The sequence below is a fragment of the Pezoporus occidentalis genome, unplaced genomic scaffold, assembly GCF_034315485.1.
Source record: "Pezoporus occidentalis ecotype Australia unplaced genomic scaffold, CSIRO_AGI_Poc_V1 ctg99, whole genome shotgun sequence".
NCBI classification, from domain to species: Eukaryota; Metazoa; Chordata; class Aves; order Psittaciformes; family Psittacidae; genus Pezoporus; species Pezoporus occidentalis.
The window spans coordinates 1,173,210-1,190,524 of record NW_026916358.1 but is presented as its reverse complement, the minus strand read 5'-3'; the positions used below and the strand labels follow the sequence as shown (position 1 = coordinate 1,190,524).

The 17,315-nt window shown below is 39.5% G+C and overlaps 1 protein-coding gene across 4 annotated transcripts in view; it reads right to left on the bottom strand.

The window, feature by feature from the left end:
• Positions 1–3,344: 3,344 nt before the first annotated feature.
• The window catches only part of EDAR (ectodysplasin A receptor), an 81,188-nt gene continuing 67,217 nt past the window's right edge, over positions 3,345–17,315 (bottom strand). For all 4 annotated transcript variants that reach the window (XM_062606910.1, XM_062606911.1, XM_062606914.1 and 1 more), the window contains 7 exons: positions 11,506–11,592; positions 10,230–10,358; positions 10,067–10,141; positions 9,684–9,756; positions 8,834–8,993; positions 5,837–5,897; positions 3,345–4,472 (listed from right to left, as the gene is read on the bottom strand). In XM_062606910.1, coding sequence (XP_062462894.1) covers positions 4,153–4,472; positions 5,837–5,897; positions 8,834–8,993; positions 9,684–9,756; positions 10,067–10,141; positions 10,230–10,358; positions 11,506–11,592 — 905 coding nt within the window. In that variant the 3' untranslated portion in view covers positions 3,345–4,152. The remainder of the gene's footprint in view (positions 4,473–5,836; positions 5,898–8,833; positions 8,994–9,683; positions 9,757–10,066; positions 10,142–10,229; positions 10,359–11,505; positions 11,593–17,315) is intronic.

Genomic DNA, 17,315 nt, shown 5'->3' with positions numbered 1-17,315 from the left:
GACCAGGTTGGACGAGGCCTTGGGTGATATGGTTTAGGATAAGGTGTCCCTGCCCATGGCAGGGGGGTTGGAACTAGATGATCTTAAGGTCCTTTCCAACCCTAACTATTCTATGATTCTATGACGGAGAGGAAAAGAGCCACTTTGAAACAATGGTGGTTGTGATTTCTTCAGGGTTTGGGTTGTTGAAGTGAGTTTGTTTTAAGATTGTGTGGTAAAAAATGCGCTTACATTGAGGTCATGTCACTGCGACAAGTTAACAACCTTAATGTTCTTACATGAAAATTTGTCAGAAATGCCTCAGAAAGTTCTGTTTAACTTCTTGTTGCAAATTACCCTGTCTAGGACAACAGTCAGTCATAACTTTAACCTTATATGAGCCAAATTTTCTGTAAATACTAAGAACATTACACAATTCCAGAGACATTAACCTTAAGGACACCATAAGCATTCATCTGATGCAATAATTCCTCAAAACAGAACACCAGTTAATATCATTTGTAATGGGTTCAGGTTCATCTTCATTCTGCGCTTCCTACTGCAGCTGTTTCAGAGATGTTACTGAGCTGAAATACAGTCACACACCTGAAATTGATTGGTTACTTGGTAAGACTAAACTCATCCAACATTTGACATTTGTAGAATAACTGTATACATCAAAGCTTGTCACTCCAGGCATAGTCTTGAGACACTATAGCCTGTAGTTTGAGGACGCAACCCACCTTGAGTATTTTAGATGTCTGCTTTAGCACAAGATGAATCTCTCTGCAGGTACATCCCAGTGTGCTGGAAGCATTGCACATAAATGAAAAACTTAAAAATAATAAACTCAAAAAGAAGCAAAAATTGAAACAAGGATGACATCCCCACAGGAGCTCTCAGGTGGTTTGTTTTTTTATGTTCCTGTGTTTTGTGGTTTTATTTTACACAATTGAAGGAAATGGGTATTTTATGCAGATCTGAGTTTGTGCTTTGTCAAGTTAAACCTAAGAAGCTGAAGTTTCTCCTTTGGGTGGCTGTCTATAAGCACACTGAAGCAGAGAATGCTCAAGCCTTTTGGGCAACGATGTGTTTAGATGCAGCAATGTCTGCTGGAGTGTGCTCATGCTATGTTAACTTCTGCACACACAGTGCAAGAAGTAAAAAGACAGTAAAGTGAAACTCAGAACATCAGTTCCTCCCAACCACCTGTGAAGCTCAAAGCTTTTGTTGTGGTTTTTGGAGCCTTTATCTCCTTTAATGTTAACGTTCTTGTTCCCTTAATGAACAAGAACGCATTCATCATGCTGAAACCAGCAAATGAAGCTGAAACAAAATCCCAAACTGTTTTTAAAGTAGGACAGTGTTTCATCCATTTAGGAAATGTTTGATCTCTATGAAATACTGTGCAAGTCTTAGCTTAGTCACAAGGCTCTGGGAGAAATGCAGCTTGGCACTCTGTTTTTGGTAGAAGCTAGCGGTTCTGCTGGCAGTCTCGCCAGTGCAGCCTGAGATTGGATGAACGTAATTATCCTGTCATGCAGTGAAAGCTTCTGGTTATGATCTCTGATAATGTGGTGTAGTACTGCTAATTTTGGAATGCAAAATAAAAACTCATTTATGAGAGAGTATTGCTACTGTGAGATTACTCACCAGTCTCACAGTCTGTACCAGCTCTCAGTACATAACATAAAAACTTACAGTTTCTTCACGGAGTTGCAAGGAGTTTGGCATTTTCATAATACTTACAAGGTCAAATTTTTAACCAAAACTACATTGGCAAAATTGTCTCTGCTTCAAAAGATTCCGAAGTGTGATGCAGAGAAGCAGTATCCTACAGGAATGCAAAAATTCTTTCGTGTATGTTACCTAGGCACTCCCTTACCACAGGAATGTGCCTACTAGCCCTTGGAAAACTCATTAAATTTCAGAGTTATAAGGCAATATATGATTTAATCAAAGAAATGGCTAATGCGACTATGTTTGACCTCTTTCTTTTATTAGCATATTTTATGTTCATACTTTACAATATAATAAGTTATATATACAGCATTAAAAAAAAATTATTAGAAAGTGATCTTTGGCAAGATCCACAGGAAATTTTTTCATTCCTGTACATCTTTTGTGTAGCAATAAAAATACTGTATACTGAATAAAATAATGTTAAATAGTCTGTGTTCACATTGGCACCATCGGTTTCAAGACCCTAACTTTTCATGGCCTAATAAATGTTTAGAAGAGGATTCCTGTAGCTTCTTCTAAACAAATAAATGAAGTGTATTAATAAATGACATAAGAAATATAGGAGGCAGTCCACTGAATAACACTGTAGTTACACACTGGCACAAGAAAAATAGAATCTTTGTAATTTGGGGGGTGGTGGTGTTTGTTTCCCTGTTGTTTTTCTAATAGCAATAGTATTACATTACAAATTCAGGGTCTTGAAAATCTTGTTGCAGATTGTCGAGTTGTCAGCTGATCTAGGAATCTCACAGAAGCCTGTCAAAATCTATATGAATTTGTCATTGATTTCAAGACTTCAAGAATTTCACCCATAAATTAAACACCAAATAGCTAGTAAAATGTTTCAATAAATGCATCTTGCTGCTTCATTAAAAGTCAAAATTCTCATCAAAACTGGCATATGCAAATTAATGAAGAGTGTGTTATGATACAAAAGAAATGGTGAAAGAGGAATAATGAGAGGGATAGGTTTTATGTTGCAGTATGTACTTCCTCTGCTATATGAATCAAGTGCTAAGAAGATATTAAATATAGATGTTAAAGGGTGATACTAAATGTTCTGCAAAATAATGATGCTATCATAGACAAAATCTAGTTGCTAACTGATGGAATACTGGTTGTTCACTTCAGGGTAATAGTTAATATTTTTTATAGCATTTCATTCAGTCATGAATCTTGGAATCTTAAAATACTGCTCTGTAACTGACATGATTTAATTTAGTGGTTGTACTTGTTGAAATGCATCATCACTCATTTTAGCTATAAATTAAGCAAACAGGTTTGGTAACAGCTACTGATTTGTGGTCTGAACAAGTTTTAGAGAACTTTCAAAGGTGAAAATCAGAGATTAGTTAAAACGAAAAAACTAGGTCAACTTTTTCTGCACACAAACTCACAATAATGCTTTACCTGCTGAGGAGTTGGTTTTTACCTGTGGATTCTGCGCTCATGGTCTACGCTTACAAGAGCATAGCACCTGCATTTCAGGTGTCCCTAGAGAAGTCTACTCTTCTTGTTCCTAGTGTCAAACGTGCATCACTGTTGTCTGAATTCCTCTGCTTGAAATATAATTTACTGGAAAAATACAGTTTTCATGGTAGTGGATAAGCTGGTTTGGTTGCTTCTGTTTTTGTCGTGGCAAGGAAGAAGAGAGCTTGCTGCTCTCAGCTTACAAGGAGCGATTGCCAGCTTTTATTGCTCAGTAACCAGCTTGTCCTCAGCAAGTCAGCAAATTGAATTTACAGTTCCTGAAATGTCAGTATGGACCAAGTATGCATTTATGTGCATTATGTACAGCATTTTGAAGCACTTCAATCTGTAAATTATGTCAGACTCTTTTTTCATATAGCAAATTAATCTGAGGACTCTGTGTATGCACCTATGCACATACTTCTAGGTTCAACAAACCCATAGTAAGTGTAGAAAACTAAACTGGTTACATATTGAATGTGTTAGAGCCGATAGAAATGTACGTGCCTTATGTGTATGAATTACATCAGCTGTGGTACTGCTTTTGACTGTAACTATTAAACTGTTGAATAAAGTCCTAAGAGACTGGAATATGTTCAGAGAGCAATCCAATGCCTCTCTTGAAGGCCAGGCAGGAAGGGCATCAGCAGGGTTATCTGCACTTATACACAGACTTCAAAATGGATGTTTGTGTGTCCGCTTATCAGTAACTGTTTAACGTGATCATTTTGTTTATTGACATGTTTCATACCATGCTTCTTGGGAGATTTCTGCTTTTGTTTCGGTAGGTGTGTAACTTCACTTCTTTTAGAAGCCAAAGAGAAGCACTTCCCACTGGTTATCGTGAACGATTATGTAGAATAAACACCAATGGTCTCTTGTCCAAAGTTTTTTATGCGGTGCTCAGCGGAATCATGGTTCTTGAGGGTGATGTGGAAGCGCGGCTCCCAGGCAGGCATGTCAGGACGTCCCCGCTGGCTCAGGAGCAGGCATTGCTTGTGCCCACTCCAGAATATCTGCACACAAGGATTCAACAGCATCCAACCGCTCTATTTGCACCAGTTTGGTTAGCAGTTCTGGGATGCTGTAACCTGCTGTGCTGATGCGATCAAAGAGCTGCATGCCGTCTGTCATACCACCGATCTCATCTCTTTTCAGTCCAAAACTCTCGGCAAGGTGGCGCCATGTTTTCACTATGGCTTTTTCTGTGTTGTAGGTTGAGCTGAGCATTCGGCTGGTCTTCTCCAGGCAATCAAATGGCAACTCTGTTGGGCTCAGACCTGCAGTGGGAGGTGTTTATTGTCAGATGGCTCTGTGCTCAAGTCTAGACTACCTAAGACAAGGTACTACAGTATATACCGTTAGCTGTAAATACAGCTAAAATCTTGAAGTGAAAGTCCATGATAGGTATTTCTAGCTTCAAAGTTATTACTGTGTATTACCAAGTTAATTCTTCCTAGGGACAGTAGTGTACAATAATTAGAATAAAAAGTTGTCTGGGAAAGAATTATTCAATGGGTTGTATGAATTCTCACAGCACTTCCCCTTCCTTCAACTATTTACTAGCTGTTAGGAACTAAGTACATTGCAGTCATATCCCTAGCGAGCAGCTCCATTAATACACCTCTGCACGTCAGGCACAGTGTTTGAGCTCAAGAGACATCTGCAATCCTTCCCTGAGTCTGTCACCAGCAGCTGCTATAACATCTCTGTAATTGAAACTTGCCCTTGTAGGAGTGTGAGGAGTGAGGTGAAGCAATGGTGCCAGATGCTTGCAAGCATAAAAGCCCCTGCTAGTGCTTGATTGTCTTTACTATCACTGAATCTCTAGAGACGATTTAGCATTCATCCTGTGGGGAAAAAGCTATTCTTTACCTGGACATATTTTCTGTGTATTCATGATCACAGAATAGAGGAGAGAATCAGCTACAGCATTTTTTCAGACCCAGTCTTTTGCTTCTGTAGTTTCCTGCTTCATACTCAACAGCAGTAATTTGGTGGGAGATATGGCTCCCTGAACAACAAAAAACTCAGATGCACATGTGCACACAAAGTGTGTGTGTGAAGTAAATGCAGTAATTTCTCCTATTCTGCTGGAATAGGAGAGTTGAGGTAGTCCAGTGGTAAAAGAGGGTTAAACCACTTAAAACTTGGAAACTGCACTTTTTGTTGTGAAAGGTGAGACAGCATTTAGAGGAGTAGGATGAGACTTGTGTCTTACCCTCAGTCCTGACCCTCCCCAAATTACAGTTTTGCATTTGGAGCTAGTTTCTATCTGTTATCAAACAGGTTTCCTCTGGGTGGGGAATGGTCCCACTGGTCTAGTGGGACCACTACTTGGTCTGTGTGTGCATGTCCTGACATGACCCAACACTACCCTTCCTGCTCTCCATAGGAAGGAATTTCATGCACACACCTGGAAAGAAGCCATGGTGTACTTCAGCCTAAGCCCAGCCTGGATAGCTCTGGGATCAGGGCACCATGGGGCTTCCTGGCAAGGGACTACAAATCTGCCTACAGAGTGTCTTCTCTGGACTGGGACTTTCTGCTTTCCATAGGAAAGCAGAAGCCTTTCTTATTTTGTAGCAAACACTTTTAATCTAATTGTGTGCTGTTAGCAGAGGTGCAAGTTTTGTCCACTCACCTTCTGCAACGTCGCATACGTTAGCGTACACATCAAGTATCTTTTTCCTTCGACTTTGAATCTAAATAAGAAGAGATTTATTTCATTAATTTTTCAGTCATGGGGGTAAACAATTAGCAGACAACAGTGAAAAAACCATGGAAATTCTTCATTTCAGGGCGCTAGGGGCTATCACACAACGTTCTCAAGGGTGCTTTTTGAAGACTCGAAGAGAGCACAACAATTATTCCGTGAAGCATAAACCTTGTTCTGATTTCCATTTCCACTGCTAGAGATCTTTCTTTCCGTCTTCTAGCCCCTTTTTAGAGCAATTACTTTTCTGCTCCAAGTATCTGTGTATTTCTTCTCCTTCAGACTGCAGCAAACTCCTGACAATGAGGACAAAACCAGTACCACACATACAGATAATTACTGTAGGGCTCTCCAGGTAAACCAGGATAGGACTGCCCACAAGGAATTAAATTCAGATTAAAATTGCCTTCTTCCAGTAATCTAAAAGGACTGTGGAGGAGGGGATCTTCCTTTCTGTCATTTGATGTAGAACCACTTAGTGCATTACTAATCAACAGTTTTTTTCTTCCATGATATATTGCCTAGTGAAATCTGAAACATTTTACAGTTAGGGAAAAAAAAAATAAAAATAAATAAACCAGTGAAGCTTTGGACAGGGAGAATTTGAGGTCCAGGGAGCTTCCGTCATTTTTGACATGAAAGACACTTAGACTGAAAACCTGACATTCTCCAAGCTGAAAACAGACATTTTGATACAGTTTCATTTAGCAAAAATATGAAGGTTTGGCTTTGGATTCCATGTGGAATGAAAACAAATGTCAAAATGTCATGATTTCTCAGGGACTGGAATTGTCATCCCTCTGCCAGCTCTCATTAGGACTGAGCTTTCTGAAAAGCTGTCTTTCTGATAGCACCTTAGCATTATCTCCACAGATTTGACACTTTTCACCAGGTTAGAAGAAAAAAGCTCTGCTTTCAGTATTTTGTTTTGTGGAAATTTTTTCCTCATTTTATTTGGGATCTAAAGGCACATCAATGACTTGGTTTAATAGACTTGGCAGCCGGAGACCGCAAAGTGGCTGCTCCACCCAAAGCCTGTCTCGCTGGAGCAGATGCTGTGCAAGTGTGTTGTATTGCAGGGCAATGCAGTGCAGACAACGACTGTTGTTCACATATTCTTGGCACAATTTACATGTGTTTAATCAGTTGTCCTGCTATTGTAGGCTTGGATTAGCTGTTTTAGAACCTTGTAAACAGGAAATTTTCTTTTAATGGGATTTATTAGAACTCCTCCTAAGCAAACTGTTATTTTCATTTTCCTCTCATTTTTAGGGCAATGAGGGAGCCCATGGAGAATTATTCAGGATGCTTTTTTCACCAGCACCAGAAGATGGGGGATTTGAGAAGGTTATGCTGAAAGCAAACAGCCTGATGTTCTTCCCTGTGGTAGCTCACTCTGTAATGGTTTTTGTTTTAACTAGGAGGAAGCAGACTTGGTTAAGAGCAAGCCTCTTAACTTTCTTTGCCCTTATACAATAGCTACTTAATACTCTTTCCTGTACTAGAAATGTTACTTAATCTCCAGCCTGAAGCAAATTACTGCTTTTCTAACTTCTGGCAACTGGCTTGATAGGGAAATCTTGGGTATGGAGCAGAGGATCTTGGTGCAATGTGCACTTTCATTGAACGGTTTTCTTTGGCCTTGTCAGGAGGCTTCACTCCATGAGAATTATGTTAGAACAGAAGGCCTGGAAGAAATAATTCATGTTTCAGGTGTCTTTCAAGCTGTCTGTCCAAATCACTCTGGAGAACATATCTATTATATATGGTCTTTAGAAGGTAAGTCACTCATATTAAATGTTCTGATTTCATGCCTACACAGTTCATATTACCCAGTTTCAAGACAGTGTATACAGAAGTATGTTGAAGTTGGACATTTAGAAATATATCATAAAGCTTAATTTTAAAAGGTGAGCATTGGAATAGTAAGTTGTTTTCAGATGGTCATAAGTGTCTAGAGCTATAGAACCATTTCTCTTTTGTTGAGACTTCCTGTGTCAGGTCTTAGCTGAAAAATGAGCTATTTTTGAAAGTTTGAGCTGAACCAACCCAACAGTCTGAAAGATGTAAACATGAAAATATGCATTTTCAAACATTTTTATTCTTAAAGGATATCTAATGATTGATATTAATGATGTGATTTTGTCCTAGCTATCACCATTTACAAATTATTTTTGAAGTACTAAAGCCACAAAAATTATCTAAGCAGACAGCTTCTTTTTAAGGATAGCTTCATTTTAATATAAACTAAAAAGTTGTGTGAGTGAGGTGTAGCCTTAACTTTGCCTCGAAATACTCCAAGTGGGATAAACTGCTCTGAGAAGTACACACACATCAGGAAGAAGTGAAGGCCTTCCACAGCAAAATAAACAGCGTCTTTATAGTGTCCTTCAGAGCACAGGCATGACCTTCAAAACACGTGTGTTCTTCAAAATAATATGCAAAAACTAAGCACAACACTGACTGAAAAGTCTATGCCTTGAAAATACCAATGCTTCTGGGTTAAGGCACTCAGATGTTACCCTGTTGTATGCACCCATCCATGCTGCTACACTATTTTTCTGTCTTGGATTTTCTGTGATAAATATAGCATCAGGGTTAGTTATATTAGCATAAGCCATATCAGGAGGGGTTGCTGTTAACTGTTTTTTCTTCCTTTAGGCTATAAAATATAATACTAAAAAACCATTTAGTACTTTTGTAAGAAATTTGGGGTTTTTTTCAACCCTGAGCATTACATATGTACATATATGTCACTAAATAAATGAGATTCTATGGTAAATTTTTCTGGAGAAGCTTTCAGAATTAGCCTGGTCTGCAGGATCATACATTTTGGGGGTGATATTTTGCATATTGTTTTCTTAAAAAGGCCCCAAAATAAGACAGAGAAGTTCTCTCAAATTTAATTCTCAAAAGCAGACTTACCCCAGTTGACTTATTGCTTGTAGAAGACTTATCTCTGGCCAAATGCACTAAAGATAACAAGCATCTCTCTGGAGTCCCTTGCTTGTCAACTGCAGCTTCTTCATCACTATCCATACTACGGCTTAAAAGGCGTTCATTCTCAGAAGATGCATCATTTTCACTGTAAAATGAAGGTTATAGTTATATCAGTGAAACCTTTCATAGGTTATACTCAAATAACCTCCTTTTTGTAATGGGATATAAAGTAATGGGATAAAAGTGGCTTCCATTTTTAAAAACACCTTTCCTCCTGTCCTGTGAATGTAACTGCATTCACCTGCCCTGAGTATATGTACAATGCCCATCAAATCATATGCAGCTTGCAGGAATCCTTTTATAGAGGGATTTTCCAACTAAGGACATGTTTAGCCCACCTTAATCATGTTATCTGGCCAGGGCTGGATGCCAGGCAGACACTAGAGGAAAATTATCACACCACACCAAGGAGCTTCCTAAAGGCCTGGAGCAGCTATTTTTACTCTTCTTGCCTAAAAGTGAAGGGCATGTATGTGACAGCAGCACTTGGGTCCCAAAGACACCTCTCCAAATAGGAGATGGAGGCCCAAGAGCTGATGTACTGGTCACAGAGGAAGTGGGGAGGACACAGGTTTCTCTTTGGTAACAACTGCAGTCCTGTCCTAGAAACCAGAGAAGGAAAAATCTACTAAGGTGTCTAGTCTCTTCCCTGCTGCAGCAGGCTACCAGCATACCCATCTACTTTGTTCTTCATGTATTCCTCTGTACCAGGATGAATGGTGACTATGTCCCTCACCCACTTCAGTTAAACTGGAAGTACATTTATATTACCCACCTTTTAACAGCCTTAGCTGGAGTTGCTGTAAGTTTCTCAAACTCTTCTTTCTCAGAGAATATCACAACATTATCTGTAGATCAACAATTAGAGAAATTTAAATTGGCAATGAGTTTCCAAACCAGTGCTTTGTCTCAGCTGATAACCAGCTGAGTTCTGCTGGTAACCTTACTGAAAACATGAATCTCTCTGACACGTTTTTAATTGCTATCAGAGGATTAAGTGACATGCTGGAAGTACAAAAACTATCATACATAATTCTTTAGCAAACTCATGCATTTTACACAATTTAAAGGAGAAATTGTAATTCAGACAAATGCATTAAGAGTATTTAAGCCAAATGTTCCTTTGAACAGAAAAAGCAAAACTAAAGTAACTTGTACCTTGCACTTCTTTCTTCTCTTCCTGTGTGTTAGCCTGAGCTTCGACATTTTTTACCGAATGGCTCTTGCAACAGGCTAGAATATAAAAATATAACACTAATTATTCTCAGAAGCCATCTAAAAATAGCATTTGCAGCTGAAATTTCATGTGTTGACCAATTACCTTGAGCAGAAGGTTTTGTTTTCACAATATAAAACATGATGATGAGGACAATGGCAATAGCCATTATGAAGATGGTAGACATTGCAATTATAAGAGCTGTAGCCAGATGTCCTTGTCCTGAAAGATCTCCTGAAATAAATATTTTCATAAAGAAGCAACTGTTAGGATCAGAGAACAGTTAACAGTTTGTGGTCTGGTCTACACTTACGTTTTACTTGTTAAGCATTGAAGAACTTGGTGTTGCATTGGAAAGGCAAAGAGGTTTTCAGAATTGAAAACATTTATGCTGCACTGACCAGTTAACAGTATTCATCAAAAAAAAAATTGATGGCAAGATCTGTCAGATAGAAAGGTATAGGAAATTATACTGTCTGCTAATAATATAGGAAGCTATACGTAAACAAGAGTAGCAGCTTTCCTACACTGTATGCTGGGAAAGAGCATTGGAATCTAAAAATAGAAAGTACATAAACAAACGGGATGAGACCTAAAACGAGTGTTGGTGACTATGGCTGCCTCAGAAGGTTTGCAGTAAAAAGGAAACACATGCAGAAGAGCTGAAGTTTTTCTAACTTAAACTTAAAAGACTTAAAACGCAGCATGGCTAGAAGGTAAAATAAGGTATGTGAAAAGGTATTCAGAGGGAAAGTTTGGATGCAAAAGACTGGAATTGAAAAGCCACAAAAGGATGCAGAAAATGACAGATATGCTAAAATGCATGAAAACTTTAATTTTTCTGAAAACATGATTCTCATGATCATGTTTCCAGACAATACCAGGAACAGCAGCATTGTCAGTACCTCAGTAACTGCATCTTTCCTGTTGTGGCTTCTCAGGTTCACACATTTTTAAAATCTAATAATCATACAGTCATAGAATCATAGAATAGTTAGGGCTGGAAAGGACCTTGTGATCATCTAGTTCCAACCCCCTGTTAAGGTTAGCTCAGTAACAGACTGGCCATATTTGTGCATTAAACTGTTTTTACTAGTCTAAGCTTTGCTGAGGCATAGTGCCATTTCTGTAGGCTACAGAGCTAAATTTATTGCTGGCATTACGGAGCACAGTTCAAATCCATTTTAAGTCCACTTGATTAAAACAACAGTGTTGATTAACCAAGAAATAAAAAATCATTCTGAATTATTTTAGGAGAAGTTTTAGAAAACTGGAGATAGTGGCGGTGACATTCACAATAGATATTGCCAGTTTGCTTGCACTTTGTTGATGCCATTTTCAAAACAAACAGCCACTAAATTAAATCTGAGTGCATTCTTACCTTTGTGAGCATGCTGGTAAGGTGAGAATGTGCTTGTGCCAGAGGTACTCGGGAAGATGGCTGAAATGCCAGAGGTAGCCCCTGCACCTGCAACATAAACGGAAATGCCATCAACTTCCGTGGTTACTTTGTCCAGTCAAAGGAATATCTTGGCCCAGGTAAACAGAGCTTTTACTTAGCTCGATTGCATTTCCCATGCATTAGCAAAGAACCCATGAACCTTTCTGAGATGTCACTAATCCCAATATGCATTTCTGGCACATTGTGTTACAGACTACATTTTGCACAGCCTCTAGAGGGAGTGGAAGAAATCAAAGCTCCTGAACAGTCATGAGCTTAGAAGAAACCCAAGCATCTTCAGACACAGGAAGGGTCAACTGTCATACATGGATTCCCACATTACAAATCCGTCCTGGGTAGCAGAAAGTTTTCTTGGATCCAGCTGATGACTCAAGCTGTTCACAGCCTGCACTCCATTACTTGCAACATCAGATCCCGAGTCCCATTCAGTAGAGTCATCAAATTAGTGCTTCCCACAAGCATCCTTCACTAGCAGGATCAGTGTGAAGCTCTGATGGTGTGCAAAACCTCATGACCCCACAGGAAAATGTAGGGAAGGTGACAAATAATAGTGCTGAATGCCTTTCTGCTCCATTGAGCTGTTCTGTCATTAAAGAGAGCATTAGACTTTCCTTCAGTCTAGCCAGGCAGTACTTTTCTTATGATTCTTCTCCCTGTCAGTACAGATCTATACTTTGGGGAGTGAGGAAAGCCACAAAAACAGTAAAGTAAAGAACTTCATGCTGGGAGAGGAGTGAGATTGCCCAACATGAGTTTCCATATCTGAATTCTACAGCTAAGTTTGAAAGTCAACATTAATTTTTCAGATGGTATCATGCACCGAGTCTTCAAAGCAGTAAACCAAGTCATAAATTAATATATCTGACATGATACTGCATATTATTGGAAATAAGGCTGCTGATAGGAATGCTCTCAGACAGGATGGTGTTGGAATAGCATTCCAAAACAGAATAAAAACATTAAGGTTGGGAGAAAACATTCTCTTCATTCTTAAACAAACTTCAATATCATTGGTAAGCAGGTAATGCAACCAGCTACTATCAACAGACACTGAAAAATGTCTTCTGGCTTGGAGAGGGTACGAAATCCCTCCTGCTTTGTATTATCTGCCTATGGAAAAAGTCCAGTGATAATTAAATTCAGCAGACCTAAAGGCAAAAGACTTTCCCAGTCATCTGGTAAGGTGCACACAGCACTCAGCTCCACAAGCTAGTTTGGCAACTAGAGCAGCTGAGAACCAACCATGCTGTTCTTTAGACCTAGTAAATATTCCGAGAAATTAAACCCGCCAGGTAAACTTGACAGGAAATTAAGCAGTCTGGAACGGTCTGAAAAATGTTCCATGGTTAAGAACAAAGCAATGGACATGTTCTTCGAATTAAGAGAAATGCTTTCTAAAAAAAAATAAAAAAATTTAAAAAAAGTACCTAACATAAAACATGGCTGCATGTAGGGAATGAGAAATGTACACTTGAAGGGGCTGCAAAGTATGAGTTGCAGATGTCTTCAAAAGAAATTTTCTTTAACAATGGTAAAACTTCTTTCAAACCTCATTTGTTGGAAGGAAATGGATTAATTTATTAGAATTCTTTTTCCTTTTTTTTTTCCCAGATGAAGAAGTGTTTTCATAAAGTTTTAAATACACTAATTTGTTAATTCAGACTCTTTTCATATTACGTAAATGACAGAGAGATGACATAAGTCTTGCCTCTGGTCCCTTCTCTGTTACAAGCTTCCAAGAATTAGTTATGAGCTTCAGAAACTACAATACAGCAGTAGACCATCTATGCATCAGTAGATGGAGAGGTCATCTGCATGTAGTGGAGATTAGAGACAGGTAGTTTTTTAAATTTCAGCAATTCTTCACAAAACTGAAGTGAATCACCCTGGTCTCGACCCCTGTATCTACTAATTATGATTGGACAACAGAAGAAATTTAGTAAATGACCGATGCTGTAGCCAGATATTTTCCTTCATGTCCACAGCTACCAGGTTTACGCCTATTCTTGCAGTCCCCCTGGCAAATCCAATTACAGCCAATTGTAATTCCGCGCAGTCCTTGCATGCTGCAACAAGTCCACAATAGCTTTCTTATGCTGCCTTTCAGCTAACACAGGCAAGCCATGCTGCTTTGTCTGCATGGAGTTCATATGACAAGCTTCGGCTTGTCTCCTCCATAAACAAGTTTTATCAAGCTTTCCTCTCTCTCTTTTCCTTCATCTGAAATACATAGTCATTGAAGTATTTCTGCCTAGTCAATCTTTCAGTCATTTGTACTATTTTCACGTTTTTCATATCTTCATTTCTCCATCCCTGGCAGTGTCCAAGGCCAGGTTGGACAGGGCTTTGAGCAACCTGGACTAGTGGAATGTGCCCCTGCCCATGGCATCAGCGATTGGAACTGGATGAGCTTCAAGGTCCCTTCCAGCCTCAACCATTCTGTGATTCTGTGATTCACCGGTCTGTGAAAGGAAGTAGAGCCTTCTAAGGTGGGAAGTCTCACAGCAGTGGGTAGCATAGGACTGGTAATAAGGAAGGTCATTCATTCTTCATTTAGCATCATTGTCACCCTTCACCCAGCTGTACCCCACATCAGGATACAGCTATGTTGTCCACGCCGTGCACACACATGTGAACCTCTGCTGTGCACTTTTAGCATCAGAGCCTACGTGCAGAATTTTCTTTGCATGGGAATGCGGCCGCCTCATTTGTTGTGTAGAGCCTGTTGTGGCAAAATCAAGGCTGGTGCTAGAACGTCATGTCCTTTTTCATATGCCTAGGTGGGAGTTAGTCGTTATGCATATTTTAAGCCTATTATCAAATTTAATAATTTGGCATATTCATTATGAGCCAAAGTTTTTCTTTAGATGTGGCTTAGAAGAAAGTGCCAATTTGTACACCTGCACTACAAGAGGAACAAAAAAATGCCAGCTTCTGCAAAAGTTCAGTTCATATCGGTTTTGCGTCAGTAAAAAGAAACAGAACTCAGAGCTGCTGATTTTGCCCAGCCCAGCACTACACCATGACTGCAATGTCAGTGAGTTCCTGTGCACATCCAGTCTTGCATCCCGATCACATTATTAATTCTGGTTCCAATATAGATGGCACTTAACATAATCTATAAAGACTTAGATACAGCTCAGGCAGAGACATCCTAAGCTCCTACAGCACAACATACGGAAACAACTCTATTTTAAGTGTAAAAAAAAAGACTGACGGCTGTAATACAGTTGTGCAAAAGACTGCTTTATAGCCCTAGACATCTGTAAGTAATATTGTAGCAATGTGATAAGGACATTAGGAAAGAAGTTTATTACTGAAGGTTGGTCAGCTTTTGCATTATAAACACTTTTATTAAAAAATTGTAATTTAGTTATAACTTTCTTGGAGTCTAAGTACAGTTTCATTTAAAAATCTCACACTTACTATTTAAAAGAACAATTGAATTTGTATTTACATTTGAATGTTTGGGTTTTTTTAACTCCAAATATAGCTTTAACTTCAATTGCCGTGCAGCCAGCCTTTTGTCCTCATCCTGAACAAATGTTGGGCAATAAAATATTGTTGGTTGTTTGCTGCAAAGAACCTTTCTGTTTTATGTAACAGCACTACTATAGTTGTTCATGTATCTCAAGACAGAATAAGAAGTGACAAAAACAAAACTACCAGATATGTGAGAAGAGAAGGGTGCAGGGAGGGAAGGTTTTACCAACGTGCCCCCTTGCAAGTGTTTGCGAGTGAATAAAATCTGGTGCAGTAGGAGACCATATGTGCTCCTGACATATGCTGCTGTGGGTGTCAGCTTACTGGTCCATGCAAAGGACAGCTGCTCATAGCTAGCAGCTGCTTTTTTTAAAGTTTATTTAGTACTCAATAACATACTATAAAAATACCCAAAGTGTGTATACAACAGACTATCATCACAGTGATCCTGTAGTAAGAAGCGTTTTAACAATGTCTTTGTGTATATATGTTTCTATTTCTTGCCATTGAGTACAGCTTGCTTTCTCCCAGTGCATCCCACTTCTCAGAGCCATGGTCCAGTTATGACTGGCAAGGCACGCTCGCTACTACCAGCCGAGCTTTGAGCACCCTCATTAAGACTGTTTGACAGGGGAGACGTGAGATAAAGCACACATACAAATAAATGACTAGCAACCTGGAATATGAGGTGAGAAATAAATTATATTGAGTTGAAATTCAATAAAGGTAGACAGTTTATGGCTGACAAAGTAATAAAAATCTGGATTATAACTAAACCTAGTCGTAAATAAGACCTAGATAGATATGTAGAAAGCAGAGGTCAGAGTTTTCAAATGAATGTAAATCTGTATTTGGGTATTCACATGAAAGGTTTGGTTTAAAACTTCAAGAAACAATGCTTTGAATGGAAACCCTGTGTGCCTGGAAAGTTACGAAAGCTGAAGCAGCAGTCAAAGTCAAGCCCCTCTCTAAGGTGTCTACATATGACTTCAGGAATCAAACAATAACCAACTCCGAAAATGTTGCACATCACTAATAACAGAGCATATCCTAGACAATGGATGATTGCCAGACTGCTCTGTATTTTACTGTCTTTTATTTTCAGGGGGCATACAAAATACTACATGACAAGCTACCATAATGTTTCCAGGTAGATACTTCAGCTGTTGTAGGTAGTTATTAAACCAGGAAGAGCATGAAGTAAATTAATTCCTGAGACTGAAACACCTAAAAAAAGTAATGGCAAAGTTCCTCCTGGGCTTCTATTTTTGACCTGGTCATTCTCACTGCAAGTAACCACTACTGTTCAGACACATGAAAGGAAACATTTTATGTTGTTGTGCTCTCTGTAATGCCTTTAATTATTTCATTTCTCTTTCTTTTTATTTTGCAGGGGCAGGGATGGGATGACAATTATAGGTCACATGGCCCTAGTCTGACAATTTGTTTGCAGTTTAAAGAGGGACTTTTTACATATAGTGACAGGACAAGGGGAATGGCTTTAAACTGGAAGAGGATAGATTTAAATTAGACATTGGGAAGAAATTTTTTCCTGTGAGGATGGTGAGGAGCTGCACAGGTTGCCCAGAGAAGCTGTGGCTGCCCCATCCCTGGCAGTGTTCAAGGCCAGGTCAGACAGGGCTTTGAGCAACCTGGTCTAGTGGAAGGTGTTCCTGCCCATGGCAGGGGGATGAGCTTTAAGGTTCCTTCTAATTCAAACCATTCTGTGATTCTATGATTCACTTGGAGCTATAATCAATGCACAGTACTGGAAAGTCTTAGGAACACGCTTCCTGAACGAAGCCTGTGTCCAGGAATGCAGTGTTATCATCTCTTTCACTGTGCAACACCAAGGAGATAATTGCCGTTTAAACCTTACTACGGTGACTTCAGAGCATTGGAAGGAGGAGAATGGAATCGCAAGGAGCCTATTTCACCTCTTCTTGGTGACCAGCCTGTAGAGGTGGTAGAAAGCTGCAGCTCTGCAGGTTTTGCAGCTCATGAGCCTGGGCAGAGTGATGCTACAGAAACTTGCAGCATCTCCCATGGATGGGTGGGTGGTGCCCACTGCGGGAGCTGCAGCTCCAGCACAGGTGAAAACATCAAAGTCACTGGAGTTTTATTCCAGGAGAACTTCACTAGGACCAGCGCCCCCCCCCCCCCCCCGAGTCATACCTAGGCACAGCTTTCCCAGCAGTTGAAAACAGCAAACCCCATATTTGCTTCTCAGACCCCTCCCCTTGAAG